This window comes from Oncorhynchus kisutch, unplaced genomic scaffold, assembly GCF_002021735.2.
Source record: "Oncorhynchus kisutch isolate 150728-3 unplaced genomic scaffold, Okis_V2 scaffold556, whole genome shotgun sequence".
NCBI lineage: Eukaryota > Metazoa > Chordata > Actinopteri > Salmoniformes > Salmonidae > Oncorhynchus > Oncorhynchus kisutch.
In genome coordinates this window covers 8,832-31,227 of record NW_022262501.1, presented here as the reverse complement: position 1 = coordinate 31,227, position 22,396 = coordinate 8,832, and the positions used below count along the sequence as shown (strand labels likewise).

The 22,396-nt window shown below is 45.9% G+C and overlaps 1 protein-coding gene across 2 annotated transcripts; it reads right to left on the bottom strand.

The window, feature by feature from the left end:
* Window positions 1-714: 714 nt before the first annotated feature.
* Window positions 715-18,163, bottom strand: LOC116360835 (iron-sulfur cluster assembly 1 homolog, mitochondrial-like). 2 transcript variants are annotated; one of them, XM_031815733.1, is made up of 5 exons: window positions 18,012-18,163; window positions 17,062-17,070; window positions 11,520-11,564; window positions 9,599-9,704; window positions 715-2,352 (listed from the first exon to the last, which is right to left on the bottom strand). In XM_031815733.1, the coding sequence occupies exons 1-5, from the start codon at window positions 18,093-18,095 to the stop codon at window positions 2,204-2,206; spliced, it is 393 nt and encodes a 130-aa protein (XP_031671593.1). In that variant the 5' UTR covers window positions 18,096-18,163; the 3' UTR covers window positions 715-2,203. The 2 variants fall into 2 exon arrangements, 1 of the variants encoding a protein (XP_031671593.1); XR_004207176.1 differs by lacking the exon at window positions 17,062-17,070 and having other exon boundaries at window positions 11,520-11,574; window positions 18,012-18,162.
* Between the last annotated feature and the right edge of the window lie 4,233 nt (window positions 18,164-22,396).

Genomic DNA, 22,396 nt, shown 5'->3' with positions numbered 1-22,396 from the left:
CCAGCAGCCCTAATACCAGCAGCATACCACCCTGCATCTCTTCCTCCAGCAGCCCTAATACCAGCAGCATACCACCCTGCATCTCTTCCTCCAGCAGCCCCAATACCAGCATCATACCACCCTCCAGCAGCCCTAATACCAGCACCATACCACCCTGCATCTCTCTCTCCCTCCAGCAGCCCTAATACCAGCACCATACCAACCTGCATCTCTCTCCCTCCAGCAGCCCCAATACCAGCACCATACCAACCTGCATCTCTCTTTCCCTCCAGCAGCCTTAATACCAGCAGCATACCAACCTGCACCCCACTGCTGGCTTGCTTCTTAAGCTAAGCAGGGTTGGTCCTGTTCGGTCCTTGGATGGGAGACCAGATGTGGCTGGAAGAGGTATTGGAGCAGGAATAGCCCAGTGCCCCATGGCAGTTACTGGGGACATTGCCCTGTGTAGAGTGCAGTCTTTCGGATGGGACGTTAAACGGGTGTCTTTAATCTCTATGGTCACTAAAGTTCCCATGGTGTTTATTGTAAGTGTAGGGGTGTTAACCCTTTGTGTCCTGACTAAATTACCAAATCTGTCAGCTAATCATCACCAGCTTCCAAATGGCTCATTCATCCCCTATCTTCTCCCCTGTAACTATTCCCCCAGGCTGTTGTTGTAAATGAGAATGTGTTGTCAGTCAACTGACCTGGTTAAAAGAAGACAAAAAGACAAAACACTTTATATTTCCTATTTATTCTAGTCGAGACACATCACACCAACTGTACATAGACGTATTGCACTAGTTACATACATGTCAAACACGTGTTCTGGCATGGAGCAGAACAAACCCTCTGTGGGTGAGGAATATGGTTTTGTGCGTTTATACAGTTTACAGGGTTTTGTACATTCTTATTTATACACACACACACACACACCAAGTAAAACTAAAATAATTTACAAACTGCAAAATCAAGTTTCAAAAAAATCGGTCGGGAACTCTTCAACCTCAGGGGTGTATTCAGTAAGGTGAAACGTTCTCAGAGTTGCAGACACAAATGTAACAAATAGAGCAGACATTACTGTCTATTCTTCTATGATTGAAAGACAAATCATACATGTTCTATAAAACACATTTATCAGAATGTTGTGTAAATGTTGCACCCAACTGACCCCCCCCCCCCTCCCCTCCCCTCCCCTCATGTGGATGGATAACAATTTCTATGCTGCGTTCCATTGGCTAACCGACATTTCCTTTGCTGTCTACTGTATTTTCAGCCTAGCTGTCCAAGTCTTCTGGGTACTGTTACAGTATAGCCTGTCAGAACCCTGGTGTGTCTATGTGCTCTTTAGTCTAAGAAGAGGGCAGACAGGACTTCAGGGGGAAGTCTATTGCTCAGTGTTTAGCTACAAGGTCTAAGGACTCCACCATGCTTCAAGGCCCACAGCTTTACTGTCCTGCTCTCCACTTCTTTATTCACCTCACAGGCCTTTGGCTAGGGAAGAGACGGGCTGTGGGAGAGAGAGAGAGTGAGGGAGGCGGGGAAGAGACGGGCTGTGGGAGAGAGAGAGAGTGAGGGAGGCGGGGAAGAGACGGGCTGTGGGAGAGAGAGAGAGTGAGGGAGGCGGGGAAGAGACGGGCTGTGGGAGAGAGAGAGAGTGAGGGAGGCGGGGAAGAGACGGGCTGTGGGAGAGAGAGAGAGTGAGGGAGGCGGGGAAGAGACGGGCTGTGGGAGAGAGAGAGTGAGGGAGGCGGGGAAGAGACGGGCTGTGGGAGAGAGAAAGTGAGGGAGGCGGGGAAGAGACGGGCTGTGGGAGAGAGAGAGAGTGAGGGAGGCGGGGAAGAGACGGGCTGTGGGAGAGAGAGAGTGAGGGAGGCGGGGAAGAGACGGGCTGTGGGAGAGAGAGAGTGAGGGAGGCGGGGAAGAGATGGGCTGTGAGAGAGAGTGAGGGAGGCGGGGAAGAGACGGGCTGTGGGAGAGAGAGAGTGAGGGAGGCGGGGAAGAGACGGGCTGTGGGAGAGAGAGTGAGGGAGGCAGGGAAGAGACGGGCTGTGAGAGAGAGGGAGGGAGGCGGGGTTGGGCGGTGTGTGTGTGTGTGTGTGTTGGGAGGCCACCACAGCAGGAAGCCCTCTCAGATGCTGAAGCCCTTTCTACAGCAGGAAGCCCTCTCAGATGTTGAAGCCCTGTCAGATGTTGAAGCCCCTCTCCACAGCAGGAAGCCCTGTCAGATGTTGAAGCTCTCTCCACAGCCACAGGTGCCCTTGATGTTGGGGTTGTTGAAGACAAACTCACTGGACAGCTTGGACTCCACGAAGTCCATCTCTGTCCCCAGCAGAGTGAGTTGGGCCTTCTTCTCTATAAATACACGGACACCTGCAGGACAACCCAACCCCACCACGCAGCATTATACACCATCCAAACCCACCCACCATTTAGTATTATACACCATCCAACCCCACCCACCACGCAGCATTATACACCATCCAACCCCACCCACCACTCAGTATTATACACCATCCAACCCCACCCACCACGCAGCATTATACACCATCCAACCCCACCCACCACTCAGTATTATACACCATCCAACCCCACCCACCACTCAGTATTATACACCATCCAACCCCACCCACCACTCAGTATTATGCACCATCCAACCCACCACTCAGTATTACACCATCCAACCCCACCCACCACTCAGTATTATACACCATCCAACCCCACCCACCACTCAGTATTATACACCATCCAACCCCACCCACCACTCAGTATTATACACCCATCCAACCCCACCCACCACGCAGCATTATACAACCATCCAACCCCACCAACCACTCAGCATATACACCATCCAACCCCACCCAAACCTCGCATTATACACCATCCAACCCACCCACCACGCAGCATTATACACCATCCAACCCCACCCACCACTCAGCATTAACACCATCCAACCCCACCACCACGCAGCATTATACACCATCCAACCCACCACTCAGTATTATACACCATCCAACCAACCCACCACTCAGTATTATACACCATCCAACCCCACCCACCACTCAGTATTATGCACCATCCAACCCACCACTCAGTATTACACCATCCAACCCCACCCACCACTCAGTATTATACACCATCCAACCCCACCCACCACTCAGCATTAATATACACCATCCAACCCACCCACCACTCAGCATTATATACACCATCCAACCCCACCCACCACTCAGCATTATATACACATCCAACCCCACCCACCACTCAGCATTATACACCATCCAACCCGACCCACCACTCAGCATTATACACCATCCAACCCCACCCACCACTCAGTATTATACACCATCCAACCCCACCCACCACTCAGTATTATACACCATCCAACCCCACCCACCACTCAGTATTATACCACCATCCAACCCACCACCTCAGCATTATATACACCATCCAACCCACCCACCACTCGGCATTATACACCATCCAACCCCACCCACCACTCAGTATTGTATACACCCTCCAACCCCACCCACCACTCAGCATTATACACCATCCAACCCCACCCACCACTCAGCATTATCCACCATCCAACCCCACCCCACCACTCAGCATTATACACCATCCAACCCCACCCACCACTCAGTATTATACAACCATCCAACCCCACCCACCACTCAGTATTATACACCATCCAACCCCACCCACCACTCAGTATTATACACCATCCAACCCCACCCACCACTCGGCATTATACACAATCCAACCCCACCCACCACTCAGTATTATATACACCATCCAACCCCACCCACCACTCAGTATTATATACACCATCCAACCCCACCCACCACTCAGTATTATACACCATCCAACCCCACCCACCACTCGGCATTATACACCATCCAACCCCACCCACCACTCGGCATTATACACCATCCAACCCCACCCACCACTCAGCATTATACACCATCCAACCCTCAGCATTTATACACCATCCAACCCTCAGCATTATACACCATCCAACCCACCACTCAGTGTTATACACCATCAACCCCACCACTCAGTATTATACACCATCCAACCCACCACTCAGTGTTATACACATCCAACCCACCACTCAGTGTTATACACCATCCAACCCACCACTCCAGTGTTATACACCATCCAACCCCACCACTCAGTGTTATACACCATCCAACCCCACCTACCACTCAGTATTATATACACCATCCAACCCCACCCACCACTCAGTATTATATACACCATCCAACCCCACCCACCACTCAGTATTGTATACACCATCCAACCCCACCCACCACTCAGCATTATACACCATCCAACCCCACCCACCACTCAGTATTATACACCATCCAACCCCACCCACCACTCAGTATTATACACCATCCAACCCCACCCACCACTCAGTATTATACACCATCCAACCCCACCCCACCACTCAGCATTATACACCATCCAACCCCACCCACCACTCAGTATTATACACCATCCAACCCCACCCACCACTCAGTATTATATACACCATCCAACCCCACCCACCACTCAGTATTATATACACCATCCAACCCCACCCACCACTCAGTATTGTATACACCATCCAACCCCACCCACCACTCGGCATTATACACCATCCAACCCCACCCACCACTCAGTATTGTATACACCATCCAACCCCACCCACCACTCAGCATTATACACCATCCAACCCCACCCACCACTCAGCATTATACACCATCCAACCCCACCACCACTCAGTATTATACACCATCCAACCCCACCACTCAGTATTATATACCATCCAACCCCACCATTCAGTATTATATACCATCCAACCCAACCACTCAGTATTATACACACCATCCAACCCCACCCACCACTCAGTATTATACACCATCCAACCCAACCCACCACTCAGCATTAGACACCATCCAACCCCACCCACCACTCAGTATTATACACCATCCAACCCCACCCACCACTCAGCATTATACACCATCCAACCCCACCCACCACTCAGCATTATACACCATCCAACCCCACCCACCACTCAGTATTATACACCATCCAACCCCACCCCTCAGTATTATACACCATCCAACCCCACCCCTCAGTATTATATACCATCCAACCCCACCCACCCCTCAGTATTATATACCATCCAACCCCACCCACCCCTCAGTATTATATACCATCCAACCCCACCCACCCCTCAGTATTATACACCATCCAACCCCACCCACCCCTCAGTATTATACACCATCCAACCCCACCCACCCCTCAGTATTATACACCATCCAACCCCACCCACCCCTCAGTATTATACACCATCCAACCCCACCCACCCCTCAGTATTATACACCATCCAACCCCACCCACCACTCAGCATTATACACCATCCAACCCCACCCACCACTCAGCATTATACACCATCCAACCCCACCCACCACTCAGCATTATACACCATCCAACCCCACCCACCACCCAAACCCACCCACCACTTCAGCATTATACACCATCCAACCCCACCCACCACTCAGCATTATACACCATCCAACCCCACCCACCACCCAAACCCACCCACCACTCAGCATTATACACCATCCAACCCCACCCACCACTCAGCATTATACACCATCCAAACCCACCCACCACTCAGCATTATACACCATCCAACCCACCCACCACTCAGTATTATACACCCCAACCCACCCACCACTCAGTATTATACACCATCCAACCCCACCCACCAACTCAGTATTATACACCATCCAACCCCACCCACCACTCAGTATTATACACCATCCAACCCCACCCACCACTCAGTATTATACACCATCCAACCCCACCCCACCAACTCAGTATTATACACCATCCAACCCCCACCCACCACTCAGTATTATACACCATCCAACCCCACCCACCACTCGTATTATACACCATCCAACCCCACCCACCACTCAGTATTATACCACCATCCAACCTCACCCACCACTCAGTATTTATTACACCATCCAACCCCACCCACCACTCAGTATTATACACCATCCAACCCCACCACTCAGTATTATATACCATCCAACCCACCACTCAGTATTATTACACCATCCAACCCCCACCCACCACTCAGCATTATACACCATCCAACCCCACCCAACCACTCCGGCATTATACACCATCCAACCCCACCCACCACTCAGCATTATACACCATCCAACCCCACCCACCACTCAGCATTATACACCATCAACCCCACCCACCACTCAGCATTATACACCATCCAACCCCACCCACCACTCAGTATATACACACCATCCAACCCACCCACCACTCAGTATTATACACACCATCCCAACGCCACCCACCACTCAGTATTATACACCACCATCCAACCCCACCCACCACTCAGCATTATACACCATCCAACCCCACCACCCACTCAGCATTATACACATCCAACCCCACCACCACTCAGCATTATACACCATCCCAACCCCCACCCACCACTCAGCATTATACACCATCCAACCCCACCCACCACTCAGTATTATACACCATCCAACCCCACCCACCACTCAGTATTATCCCACCATCCACCCCACCACACTCGATTATTATACCACCATCAACCCACCACCACTCAGGTATTATACACCATCCAACCCCACCCACCACTCAGTATTATACACCATCCAACCCCACCCACCACTCAAGTATTATACACCATCCAACCCCACCCACCACTCAGTATTATACACCATCCAACCCCACCCACCACTCAGTATTATACACCATCCAACCCCACCCACCACTCAGTATTATACACCATCCAACCCCACCCACCACTCAGTATTATACACCATCCAACCCCACCCCACCACTCAGTATTATACACCATCCAACCCCACCCACCACTCAGTATTATACACCATCCAACCCCACCCACCACTCAGTATTATACACCATCCACCCCACCCACCACTCAGTATTATACACCATCCAAACCCCACCCACCACTCAGTATTATACACCATCCAACCCCACCCACCACTCAGTATTATACACCATCCAACCCCACCCACCACTCAGTATTATACACCATCCAACCCCACCCACCACTCAGTATTATACACCATCCAAACCCCACCCACCACTCAGTATTATACACCATCCAACCCCACCCACCACGCAGTATTATACACCATCCAACCCCACCCACCACTCAGTATTATACACCATCCAACCCCACCCACCACTCAGTATTTTACACCATCCAACCCCACCCACCACTCAGTATTATACACCATCCAACCCCACCCACCACTCAGTATTATACACCATCCAACCCCACCCACCACTCAGTATTATACCCATCCAACCCCACCCACCACTCAGTATTATACACCATCCAACCCCACCCACCACTCAGTATTATACACCATCCAACCCCACCCACCACTCATATTATACACCATCCAACCCACCCACCACTCAGTATTATACACCATCCAACCCCACCCACCACTCAGTATTATACACCATCCAACCCCACCCACCACTCAGTATTATACACCATCCAACCCCACCCACCACTCATGTATTATACACCATCCAACCCCACCCACACTCAGTATTATACACCATCCAACCCCACCCACACTCAGTATTATACACCATCCAACCCCACCCACCACTCAGTATTATACACCAATCCAACCCACCCCACACTCAGTATTATACACCATCCAACCCCACCCACCACTCAGTATTATACACCATCCAACCCCACCCACCACTCAGTATTATACACCATCCAACCCCACCCACATCAGTATTATACACCATCCAACCCACCACTCAGTATTATATACCATCCAAACACCACTCAGTATTATTATACCATCCAACCCCACCACTCAGTATTAAACACCATCCAACCCCACCACTCAGTATTAAACACCATCCAACCCCACCACTCAGTATAAACACCATCCAACCCCACCACTCAGTATTAAACACCATCCAACCCACCACTCAGTATTAAACACCATCCAACCCCACCACTCAGTATTAAACACCATCCAACCCACCACTCAGTATTAAACACACAATATCACTTAACACATATGGAGTGATTTCAGAGCAAACAGAAAATTGTATTTTAAATCCATAATATTTGCTATTAAGAATTATAATTAATTTGAATTTGTTGTGGATCCTTATCATTAGGGACTGTGAAACCCTCTTGAAGAGCTGGAAACCTATTCTAGTTGTTAGGGTTATTTGGAAAGCAGTAGCTCTGAAATGGTACAACCAACAGAAACCAAACTTACACGTGTGCAACCCGGCAAAACGGTGGACGCTACAAACTTGATTAGATCAGCCATTTTGAAAAAGTGTAAATTCTTCCAACATTTTTAAACAGCATCTCCTCAGACACTGCTAAATGGATTTTCTCAGAAACTTGGTGTACAGCATCTACACACAAAGATCTTTAAATGCATATATAATTAAATTTGATATCGTAAAGGTCATGGCTAGTGTGAGCCAATGAAGTTGAGTGAGTTTGGGCCTGACGTCAAGTCACTCTTGGAGGGAATAGAGCCCCTTGCTGGCCATGTATCACAATACTCTACAATGTTTGCACCAGTCCGCAACCAGACCGTGGACCAAGTCCGCAACCAGACCGTGGACCCAGCAGGACCGTGGAACCAGTCCGCAACCAGACCGTGGACCCAGTCCGCAACCAGACCGTGGACCCAGTCCGCAACCAGACCAAGGACCCGTTGGACCCAGTCCGCAACCAGACCACGACCCGTGGACCCAGTCCGCAACCAGGCCAAGGACCCGTGGACCCAGTCCGCAACCACGCCAAGGACCCGTGGACCCAGTCCGCAACCACGCCAAGGACCCGTGGACCCAGTCCGCAACCAGACCAAGGACCCGTGGACCGAGTCCGCAACCAGACCAAGGACCAGTGGACCCAGTCCGCACCCAGACCAAGGACCAGTGGACCCAGTCCGCACCAGAACAAGGACCAGTGGACCCAGTCCGCAACCAGGACCAAGGACCAGTGGACCCAGTCCGCAACCAGACCAAGGACCAGTGGACCCAGTCCGCAACCAGACCAAGGACCAGTGGGCCCAGTCCGCAACCAGACCAAGGACCAGTGGGCCCAGTCCGCAAACCAGACCAAGGACCAGTGGGCCCAGTCCGCAACCAGACCAGGACCAGTGGGCCCAGTCCGCAACCAGACCAAGGACCAGTGGACCCAGTCCGCAACCAGACCAAGGACCAGTGGACCCAGTCCACAACCAGTGGACCCAGTCCACAACCAGACCAAGGACCAGTTTAAATGGCAAAAAAATAAGATCCAATTTGAGCATAAAAAAATGCAAAAATATTGAATACATTTTTTATTCTCACTGAAATCACTCCATATACATATCTCTTAATACATATCATGTTTTGAAAAAAACATTTCAACATTACATTGGGGAGATGTTGATGGTAAAGTTACACAATTCAACGACAGACAATCAATTACATATATCATTCTGAGGAAAACATTTCAGTGATAAGGAAGGAAGACGATAATGTTGCTCACCATCCTGCAGCACCTCCTCATCAGCCTGATCCTTCTGCTTGGTGAAGTCCAGAGTGTAGGTCATACCGTTACAGCCCCTTGTCCTCACACCCACCTTCAGACCAATCTGGAACACAAACACCATTATACCACTACCCGTAACCCCTCACACCCACTATATATTATCTCCTCAGGGGGATAGAGGAGGGTTACATATTATCTCAGGGGGATAGAGGAGGGTTACATATTATCTCAGGGGTATAGAGGGTTACATATTATCTCAGGGGGATAGAGGAGGGTTACATATTATCTCAGGGGTATAGAGGAGGGTTACATATTATCTCAGGGGTATAGAGGAGGGTTACATATTATCTCAGGGGTATAGAGGAGGGTTACATATTATCTCAGGGGTATAGAGGAGGGTTACATATTATCTCAGGGGTATAGAGGAGGGTTACATATTATCTCAGGGATATAGAGGAGGGTTACATACTATCTCAGGGGGATAGAGGAGGGTTACATATTATCTCAGGGGTATAGAGGAGGGTTACATATTATCTCAGGGGTATAGAGGAGGGTTACATATTATCTCAGGGGTATAGAGGAGGGTTACATATTATCTCAGGGGGATAGAGGAGGGTTACATATTATCTCAGGGGGATAGAGGAGGGTTACATATTATCTCAGGGGGATAGAGGAGGGTTACATATTATCTCAGGGGGATAGAGGAGGGTTACATATTATCTCAGGGGGAATAGAGGAGGTTACATATTATCTCAGGGGGATAGAGGAGGGTTACATATTATCTCAGGGGGATAGAGGAGGGTTACATATTATCTCAGGGGGATAGAGGAGGGTTACATATTATCTCAGGGGTATAGAGGAGGGTTACATATTATCTCAGGGGTATAGAGGAGGGTTACATATTATCTCAGGGGTATAGAGGAGGGTTACATATTATCTCAGGGGTATAGAGGAGGGTTACATATTATCTCAGGGGGATAGAGGAGGGTTACATATTATCTCAGGGGTATAGAGGAGGGTTACATATTATCTCAGGGTATAGAGGAGGGTTACATATTATCTCAGGGGTATAGAGGGGGTTACATATTATCTCAGGGGTATATAGGAGGGTTACATATTATCTCAGGGGGATAGAGGAGGGTTACATATTATCTCAGGGGGATAGAGGAGGGTTACATATTATCTCAGGGGTATAGAGGGTTACATATTATCTCAGGGGGATAGAGGAGGGTTATATATTATCTCAGGGGGATAGAGGAGGGTTATATATTATCTCAGGGGGATAGAGGGTTACATATTATCTCAGGGGGATAGAGGAGGGTTACATATTATCTCAGGGGTATAGAGGAGGGTTACATATTATCTCAGGGGTATAGAGGAGGGTTACATATTATCTCAGGGGGATAGAGGAGGGTTTCATATTATCTCAGGGGGATAGAGGAGGGTTACATATTATCTCAGGGGGATAGAGGAGGGTTACATATTATCTCAGGGGGATAGAGGGTTACATATTATCTCAGGGATATAGAGGAGGGTTACATATTATCTCAGGGGATAGAGGAGGGTTATAGATTATCAGGGGGATAGAGGAGGGTTATATATTATCTCAGGGGGATAGAGGAGGGTTATATATTATCTCAGGGGGATAGAGGAGGGTTACATATTATCTCAGGGGGATAGAGGAGGGTTATATATTATCTCAGGGGGATAGAGGAGGGTTATATATTATCTCAGGGGGATAGAGGAGGGTTATATATTATCTCAGGGGGATAGAGGAGGGTTACATATTATCTCAGGGGGATAGAGGAGGGTTATATATTATCTCAGGGGGATAGAGGGTTATATATTATCTCAGGGGGATAGAGGGTTACATATTATCTCAGGGGGGTAGAGGAGGGTAAGTTAGAAGGATACTTACATATTCTGGCTTGTTCTCCAGGAGGGTCCGGATCCTATTCAACAGCTGGCGGAGTCTGGAAGAACAAACAGGGGAAAGGGGTTGATGATCATTCACAACAGTTATGACAGTGCAGACACTGGCAGTCTTCCAGCAGCATACCACCCTGCACCTTTAACCAGCAGCATCCCACCTCTGGCTTTAACCAGCAGCATCCCACCTCTGGCTTTAACCAGCAGCATCCCACCTCTGGCTTTAACCAGCAGCATCCCACCTCTGGCTTTAACCAGCAGCATCCCACCTCTGGCTTTAACCAGCAGCATCCCACCTCTGGCTTTAACCAGCAGCATCCCACCTCTGGCTTTAACCAGCAGCATCCCACCTCTGGCTTTAACCAGCAGCATCCCACCTCTGGCTTTAACCAGCAGCATCCCACCTCTGGCTTTAACCAGCAGCATCCCACCTCTGGCTTTAACCAGCAGCATCCCACCTCTGGCTTTAACCAGCAGCATCCCACCTCTGGCTTTAACCAGCAGCATCCCACCTCTGGCTTTAACCAGCAGCATCCCACCTCTGGCTTTAACCAGCAGCATCCCACCTCTGGCTTTAACCAGCAGCATCCCACCTCTGGCTTTAACCAGCAGCATCCCACCTCTGGCTTTAACCAGCAGCATCCCACCTCTGGCTTTAACCAGCAGCATCCCACCTCTGGCTTTAACCAGCAGCATCCCACCTCTGGCTTTAACCAGCAGCATCCCACCTCTGGCTTTAACCAGCAGCATCCCACCTCTGGCTTTAACCAGCAGCATCCCACCTCTGGCTTTAACCAGCAGCATCCCACCTCTGGCTTTAACCAGCAGCATCCCACCTCTGGCTTTAACCAGCAGCATCCCACCTCTGGCTTTAACCAGCAGCATCCCACCTCTGGCTTTAACCAGCAGCATCCCACCTCTGGCTTTAACCAGCAGCATCCCACCTCTGGCTTTAACCAGCAGCATCCCACCTCTGGCTTTAACCAGCAGCATCCCACCTCTGGCTTTAACCAGCAGCATCCCACCTCTGGCTTTAACCAGCAGCATCCCACCTCTGGCTTTAACCAGCAGCATCCCACCTCTGGCTTTAACCAGCAGCATCCCACCTCTGGCTTTAACCAGCAGCATCCCACCTCTGGCTTTAACCAGCAGCATCCCACCTCTGGCTTTAACCAGCAGCATCCCACCTCTGGCTTTAACCAGCAGCATCCCACCCTGCATCCCACCTCTGACTTGCTTCTGAAGCTAAGCAAGGTTGGTCCTGGTCAGTCCCTGGAAGAGAGACCAGATGCTGCTGGAAGTGTTGTTGGAGGGACAGTAGGCGGCACCCTTTCCTCAGTGACATTGTCCTTTGTAGGGTGCAGTCTTTTGGATGGGACGTTAAACGGGTGACTAAAGTTACCACGCCACTCATTGTAAGAGTAGGGGTGTTAACCACGCCACTCATTGTAAGAGTAGGGGTGTTAACCACGCCACTCATTGTAAGAGTAGGGGTGTTAACCACGCCACTCATTGTAAGAGTAGGGGTGTTAACCACGCCACTCATTGTAAGAGTAGGGGTGTTAACCACGCCACTCATTGTAAGAGTAGGGGTGTTAACCACGCCACTCATTGTAAGAGTAGGGGTGTTAACCACGCCACTCATTGTAAGAGTAGGGGTGTTAACCACGCCACTCATTGTAAGAGTAGGGGTGTTAACCACGCCACTCATTGTAAGAGTAGGGGTGTTAACCACGCCACTCATTGTAAGAGTAGGGGTGTTAACCACGCCACTCATTGTAAGAGTAGGGGTGTTAACCACGCCACTCATTGTAAGAGTAGGGGTGTTAACCCCGGTGTCCTTACTAAATTACCAAACCGCATACGGTCCCCTAATCATCCCCAGCTTCCATTAGGCTCATTCATCCTCACCCCTGTCATTATTCCCCCAGGTCATAGCTTAGAATGTGTTCGCAGTTAACTTACCTGGTAAAATAAAAAATGGCATATGCAGGATTTTTTTTACATTTCATAAATATTACTGTAATCTGTGACAAACCATTTAACCACTGAAGCATTATTACAGTTGTCATGTTTAGAGAGTTCAGATAGCTGTTATCTAGGAGAAACACGGCACTTCCTGTTCAAGATGGCACCTTGTTCTCAATGAGTCTAGATGAAAAGGGTTGGCAATATAATCAGGTACCTGCCTAATGCATTTAGTGACGCCAACCACCCTGCCTGCAGTACCTAGTGCTCTTTGATGTGCCAGGCAGCACAGTATCACTTTACTTACAGCCATCTCTCTCAGCAACGGTACCTGTAGTTAAATACTTGCTTCAAATGCTGGATTTACACCCACAGCAGCCAAACATTGTGACTTCATCTCTCCGATGTCCACAGATTCAAACTACGGAATCATTGATAAAATAATTGATATGTTTAAAGATGATTAAATAATTATACCCTGAAACCCAACTATTAGGGATTATAGTTTATGTAGCATGTATAAGGACTAATTAAAGTATTAAACCCAACTATTAGGGATTATAGTTTATGTAGCATGTATAAGGACTAATTAAAGTATGAAACAGAAGTCCAACTAGGTTCAGAAGAGACCTGTGAGGGAGAGAAATGTGTGTGTATGTGTGTGTGTGTGTGCCTAAGAAAATACAGAGAACAGTTCAACTGTGTTTGACCCGACCTGGCTAGAACTCTGAGCAACTTATGGATAGGACAGGGAGTCCTTCTCAAGGTTCCCCTAATCTCGGAGGAATGGAACTGTCGGCTGGGTAGTGATACACAGGGGTGAGAACTATGGAGAAGGATACAACTCACCTCTGTTCTATGTATGTGCATAGGATATCTACTGTTTGTGTGAAAGTATGTACGTAAGTAAGGAGCAAGGTATTAAATGGATGTCTCTGTATAATGGACTTCAGAGTGTTCTCGTGAATAAACATTTTGACTATTGTAAGCTGGGAACTCTGTCCGTTTCATTGAAACCAGAACGTTACAAACTCTGGGGTGCAGACTGAGTAGATTAACTGAAGTTTATGAATATTGATAACAAGATTCTCATAACAATCATGTAGTAACAAAACAAAATGTTAAACAAAGCCAATTATATTTTATATTTGAGAATCTTCAAAGTAGCCACCCTTTGCCTTGACAGCTTTGCACACTCTTGGCATTCTCTCAACCAGCTTCACCCCTGAAGGGGTTCCCACATATGCTGAGCACTTGTTGGCTGCTTTTCCTTCACTCCGCGGTTCAACTCATCCCAAACCATCTCAATTGGGGTGAGGTCGGCTGATTGTGGCTCCATGGCGGATGCAATATAATAATTTTAATCAGCATCCATTAAGAAAATAACTGTAAAAACGGTTAAATATCCTTCGATTGATGAGGAATTTAAATTGTATGGTTGAGAGGGATGACGCAAAAGGGCAAGTAAGTCTTGCTGCACAACTGATTGACAAACGTACTGCAAATAGAGAAATGTGACTCAACAGAATAAAATATGAAACAAAGATAAATGATAAAGGATAGTAAAAAGCTTTGGAGCACATTAAATAAAATGTGAGTCAAAAAAAGCAAACTCCACTCCATCATTCATTGAATCAGATGTCTCATTCATCACAAAACCCACTGGTATTACCAACTACTTGATTATTTCTTCATTGGCAAGACAAGAAAATTTAGGGAAGCCAACACAACTTGTTTTTTTTGTTTTACCACCATCTTTGAAATGCAACAGAAAGGATCCAGTTCTGGCCATCACGCTGGTTGTAATTCCGATGGTATCCACAAGATGCCAGCAGCGTATGTGCAAAGTTTCAGACTGATAACTTGGAAGTATGAGTGAACTACATGACATTGAGTCATTCATATTACATTTTTCTGCAAGAACATCGTCAAATCTGTATACTTGGACTTTGACTGAGCTTTTCCAGTATTAGTAGCCATATTATAAGATCAACATTTGCAAAACAACCAGTTTTCATAACTCTGAATATTCTTATACATTTTGTCCAAAAATAATAGGCATGCTGTCGCACAAGGTTAGCAGCTACATTTTGCGACAGATACAGGGTTTCTGTAAAGCACCGGTCCTTGGCTATCTAGCTAGCATTGTTTGACCGGGATTAGTGCATATTTGACGAAGTTAGATTCAATCAAGTGAAAAACACCTGAGTCATCGGCGTGCCATGAAGGTGTCACTCTGACCAAATATGGTGTCCTATAGGATATACTACACCCCTAATGATATAGTGAAGTCTGGTTACCTTCTAGGATCTCTGATATGGTGTCCTATAGGATATACTACTTTTTTTTTTTTTTAATTTAAAAAAAAAATTAACTTTTTTTTTATTTCACCTTTATTTAACCAGGTAGGCTAGTTGAGAACACCTTTATTTAACCAGGTAGGCTAGTTGAGAACACCTTTATTTAACCAGGTAGGCTAGTTGAGAACACCTTTATTTAACCAGGTAGACCAGTTGAGAACACCTTTATTTAACCAGGTAGGCTAGTTGAGAACACCTTTATTTAACCAGGTGGCCAGTTGAGAACACCTTTATTTAACCAGGTAGGCTAGTTGAGAACAAGTTCTCATTTGCAACTGCGACCTGGCCAAGATAAAGCATAGCAGTGTGAGCATACAACAAAGAGTTACACATGGAGTAAACAATTAACAAGTCAATAACACAGTAGAAAACAAAGGGGGGGTCTATATACAATGTGTGCAAAAGGCATGAGGAGGTAGGCAAATAATTACAATTTTGCAGATTAACACTGGACTGATAAAAGATCAGATGGTCATGTACAGGTAGAGATATTGGTGTGCAGAAGAGCAGAAAAGTAAATAAATAAAAACAGTATGGGGATGAGGTAGGTGAAAAGGGTGGGCTATTTACCAATAGACTATGTACAGCTGCAGCGATCGGTTAGCTGCTAATGATATAGTGAAGTCTGGTTACATTCTAGGGTCTTTGAGTAATACATACGAACGTGATTTGACTGGTTGAAACAACATTTAGGGTTAGATTTTCACAGATTCCTTTCTTTGCAAATCGATCGTGCATGCTATATGGACCTTTTTAGCATATGAAAAAGGATTTTATCTAATAAAACACTTCATGTTATCTCTGGGACCCTTTGGATGATACATTTCAGAATGTAAGTACACATTTCACCTTCAGAGGTAAATATATCAAACCTTAAGAACAAACTCTTAATTACAATGGCAGCCCACCCCGGACGACACTGGGCCAATTGTGTGCCGCCCTATGGGACTCTCAATCACAGCCGGTTGTGATACAGCCTGGAATCGAACCAGGGTCTGCAGTGATGGCTAAGACTGCTGTGCCACTCAGGAGCACAGACAGACAGACAGACAGACAGACTCAGATAGATGGCCAAGACATAAGAGACAGAGGGACATAGAGAGACAGCGGGACATAGAGAGACAGCGGGACATAGAGAGACAGCGGGACATAGAGAGACAGCGGGACATACACAGAGGGCCATAGAGACAGCCATAGAGAGACAGAGGGACGCTGTTTCGCAAGTATGAATGCGACTTCTGCAAAGGCTGTATCACCGTAAATGCTGCACGGCCAATGCAAACACGTGATTGACCAAGCAGCCGTTTTACCCGCGAATTCAAAAACCTACCCACATTTGGCAGGTGGCAAGTGTTATTAATTTTAGGCCCTGGTCAATGACCAGAACATGTGTAACTTTTGAAGGGTAGGCGCCAGCCATCTCTGGCACCGTGGGTCACCACAACGTGTACCCAGGCGAATAGTGATATCGCTCACTAAGTAGCATAACCATGTCAATATGAAATTACCGGAGGTAAATCTTCAAGGTTAATCTCATTGCCAGCATAGTGAAGATGGCATTGTTAATCAGAACAATGGTCTGGGAATAGAACTTCCGGAAGGCGAGTTGGTGCTCAAACAGAAACCTGCAGGGTGAAAAATGCACTAAAATGAGGCCTGGTTTTTTCCGCGATTACATAAACTAAGGCAGGCAGATTGGACACACAGTAATCTTATTAAACTGGGCTCCATGGCGGATGCAGTATACTAATTTTATTCAGATGGATTTATTTTTTAGAAATGTCATGTCCAGTCTACCAGTAAATGACACCAAAAAACATTTGATTATATCACAACATATCTGTAACTAGCTAAAGCTAGTGTATTCCTAATCGTTAACGATATTAGCTAGTTTAGCTAACTCTCACACACAACTCAATCACTGTTCGTCAAAATCATTAGGAAACATGCATACCACACGTTATGAGATTCACCAGAGAACAACGACATCTTTAAAACTACAGACAACAACAACAACTAGGACCCCCGTTAGCCGGAGCGGCGTAACATTAGCTAGCTAGCTCACTTTAATGTACCTTCGGAGCTAGCGGTCATACCACAAACCGTCAGTTTAGAGAAGAAAATAGCAATGTCGAATACTTCTACACACTTACCAGAGTTAAAGCAGCTCTTGTAGCTAATATCTTTCTTTTACTGACAGCTCTGACCGTCGCTCTCGCCACCATTGAGGCAGACATGTTCAGCAGTCAACATAAACATTAAATGTAGCCCCGTTAGCTAACATGAAAACACCTGTCTGCGCAGGCGTGCGAAAGGGGCCGATATTAGATTAGCATACAGAGCCACGATAGGAGGATTTTTATTAGTTGACAGGCAGTTCAGCCAATAGACAAAGTACAGTTATGACACCTCCAAAAACATGAGCAACTCAACAAAGACACAAGGTAATTTAAAACCATAACATTGTAGTACCCCCTTTTATGTATGTAGCTACACCGAGTGAATAACAGTCTCAGCAGAAATGCTGCTTGAGTACAAACTGTACAAGCACTGGGGGCTGCCAGTATACAATTTGAGGAGGCTACATAGAAATGAGATTCAACCTAAAATTGAGTCTTTCCAAAAGAAAGCCAGTGTGAGGGTTTATTTTCTAAACTAATGACAGAAAGATATTAACCCCCCAAAATATCTGGACATTAATTCACTTTAATGAACATTAGCCCAGTGCAGGGGGGCAGGGGGGCAGACTTTCACATTACAGCAACCAGTCTCACCAATCCAAGGCACTGGCCATGAAACGCATCATACAAACAAAAGCATATTTCCCGTTTTCCATCAACCCCCTCACACCACCCCAAATACTTCACCGATGTACGCAGAACCCCAAATCAACCCTCAGCCCGATCCCATTTCCAGTGTTCGAGAGTGTAGAATGATTAATTAATTTGGTACGCATAAGCAATATAAGTGGAATTTAATGTTTCACCATATTACTACACTTGTCCAATCCTCTCAGATCTACAAACATGGGAGTTAGTGGTCAATTTAGGTACAGGCAACCCCAGGCAACCCCAGATACAGAGCCACATTTTCAGTATATGACTCTGCCCAAATAGAGTCACTGCAATGACAGCACTACAAACACAGAGTGTTAAGAGGGGGCAGGAAGGCTCCAGCTAGTTACCATCTTTGGATGTTCTGGCATTTACGGAAATTTTAATACAAGCTGTCAATTAATATCAATAGTCCCAATTTGTTTCAGGGACAATTCTAAAATCCAGATTAAAAACTAAATACCCCCCCGGTGTTGAGGGGTAAAATAACAAGAGAATCAAGCAGAATGTATTTTCAGTTAAAACAATACAAAACTTTTAAAAGCTCCTCTGAAACAGTAGGAGTTGTGGTTAAAACATAAAATACCCTCTCCCTACAGCCCAAATGGCACCCTATTCCCCATGTAGTGCACTATTTTAGAGTCCTATGGGTCCTGGTCAAATGTAGTGCACTATATGTTAGTGAGCATTTCTAAACAGCATGATCATTACAAAGGTGCACCTTGTGCTGGGGACAATAAAAGGCCACTTGAATTTTTTTGGGCAGTTTTGTCACACAACACAGTGCTACAGATGTCTCAAGTTTTGAGGGAGCATGCAATTGGCATGCTGACTGCAGGAATGTCCACCAGAGCTGTTGACAGAAAATGCTATGTTCATTTCTCTGCCATAAGCTGCCTTCAACATCGTTTTAGAGAACTTGTCAGTACATCCAACTGGCCTCACAACCGCAGACCACGTGTAACCACACCAGCTCAGGACCTCCACATACGGCTTCTTCACCTGGGGGATCGTCTGAGACCAGCCACAGCTGATGAAACTCAAAAGTATTTATGTCTGTATTAAAGCCTTTTTTGTTGGGAAAAACGAACTCTGATTGGCTGGGTCTGGCTCCCCAGTGGGTGGGCCTACGCCCTCCCAGGCCCACCAATGGCTGCACCCCTGCTCAGTCATGTGAAATCCATAGATTAGGGCCTAATGAAAGTATTTACATTTACTGATTTCCTTATTGAACTGTAACTCAGTAAAAACATAGAAAATGTTGCATTTATATTTTTGTTCAGTGTGTGTATTTATTCAGTACCAGTCAAAAGTTTTAGAATACCTTCTAATTCAAGGGTTTATCTTTATTTTTACTATTTTCTACATTGTAGAGTAAAAGTGAAGACATCAAAACTATGAAACAACACATATGGAATCACATAGTAACCAAAAATGTTAAATCAAAATATATTTGATATTTGAGATTCTTCAAAGTAGCCACCCTTTGCCTTGATGACAGCTTTGCATACTCTTGGCATTCTCTCAACCAGCTTCACCTGGAATGATTTTCAATTATCAGGTGTGTGTGCCTTGCTAAAAGTTAATTTGTGGAATATCTTTCCTTCTCAATGTGTTAGAGACAATCAGTTGTGTTGTGACAAGATAGGGGTGGTATGCAGAAGATGGTCTTTTACCAAATAGGGCTAAGTCCATATTATGGCAATAACAACTCAAATAAGCAAAGAGAAATGACTTTACTTTAAGACATGAAGGTCAGTCAATACGGAAAACAGTCACAAAACACATCAAGCGCCATGATGACACTGGCTCTCATGAGAACTGCCCAGAGTTAACTCTACTGCAGAGGATAAGTTCATTAGAGTTAACTCTACTGCAGAGGATAAGTTCAATAGAGGTAACTGCACCTCAAATTGCAGCCCCCCAAAAAATGCTTCAGAGTTCAAGTAACAGACATCTCAACATTAACTATTCAGAGAAGACTGCGTCAATCAGGTCAAATTGATACTTGCTTGGGCCAAGAAACATGAGCAATGGACATTAGACTGGTGGAAATCTGTCCTTTGGTCTGCTGGTGACACTGTCAGTGTTTTATTTAGAATTCAAGGCACACTTAACCAGCATGACTACCACAGCATTCTGCAGCGATACACCATCCCATCTGGTTTGCACGTATTAGGACAATCAGTTGTTTTTCAACAGGACAGTGACCCAACACACCTCCAGGCTGTGTAAGGGCTATTTGACCAAGAAGGAGAGTGATGGAGTGAAGCATTATATGACCTGGCCTCCACAATCACCCTACCTCAACCCAATTGAAATGGTTTGGGATGAGTTGGACCGCAGAGTGAAGGAAAAGCAGCCAACAAGTGCTCAGCATATGTGGGAACTCCTTCAAGATGGTTAGAAAAGCATTCCAGGTGAAGCTGGTTGATTGATATATATACGCACTAGAGGTCGACCGATTAATCGGAATGGCCGATTAATTGGGGCCAATTTCAAGCTTTCATAACAAATCGGTAATCGTCATTTTTGGGCGCCGATTATGGCCGATTATATCCACAAGGAGACTGCGTGGCAGGTTGACCACCTGTTACACGAGCTGGTCTGTCATATTGTAATAGAGACAGTAGTTCCAGCTGGTCTGTCATAATATAATAGAGACAGTAGATCTATCTGGTCTGACATAATATAATAAAGACAGTAGATCTAGCTGGTCTGTCATAATATAATAGAGACAGTAGATCTATCTGGTCTGACATAATATAATAAAGACAGTAGATCTAGCTGGTCTGTCATAATATAATAGAGACAGTAGATCTAGCTGGTCTGTCATAATATAATAGAGACAGTAGATCTAGCTGGTCCTTCATAATATAATAGAGACAGTAGATCTCACTGGTCTGTCATAATATAATAGAGACAGTAGATCAAGCTGGTCTGTCATAATATAATAGAGACCATAGATATAGCTGGTCTGTCATAATATAATAGAGAAAGTAGATCTATCTGGTCTGACATAATATAATAGAGACAGAGACAGTAGATCTAGCTCGTCCGTCATAACATAACAGAGACAGTAGATCTAGCTGGTCTGACATAATATAATAGAGAGAGTAGATCTAGATGGTCTGACATAATATAATAGAGACATAGAGACAGTAGATCTAGCTCGTCCGTCATAACATAACAGAGACAGTAGATCTAGCTGGTCTGACATAATATAATAGAGACAGTAGATATAGCTGGTCTGTCATAATATAATAGAGACAGTAGATCTAGCTGGTCTGTCATAATATAAAAGAGACCGTAGATATAGCTGGTCTGTCATAATATAATAGAAACAGTAGATATAGCTGGTCTGTCATAATATAATAGAGACAGTAGATCTAGCTGGTCTGTCATAATATAATAGAGACAGTAGATATAGCTGGTCTGTCATATTATAATAGAGACAGTAGATCTAGCTGGTCTGTCATAATATAATAGAGACAGTCGATCTATCTGGTCTATCATAAAATAATAGAGACAGTTAATCTAGCTGGTCTGTCATAATATAATAGAGAGATTAGATATAGCTGGTCGAACATAATACAATAGAGACAGTAGATATAGCTTGTCTGTCATAATATAATAGAGACAGTAGATATAGCTGGTCTGTCATAATATAATAGAGACAGTAGATATAGCTGGTCTGTCATAAT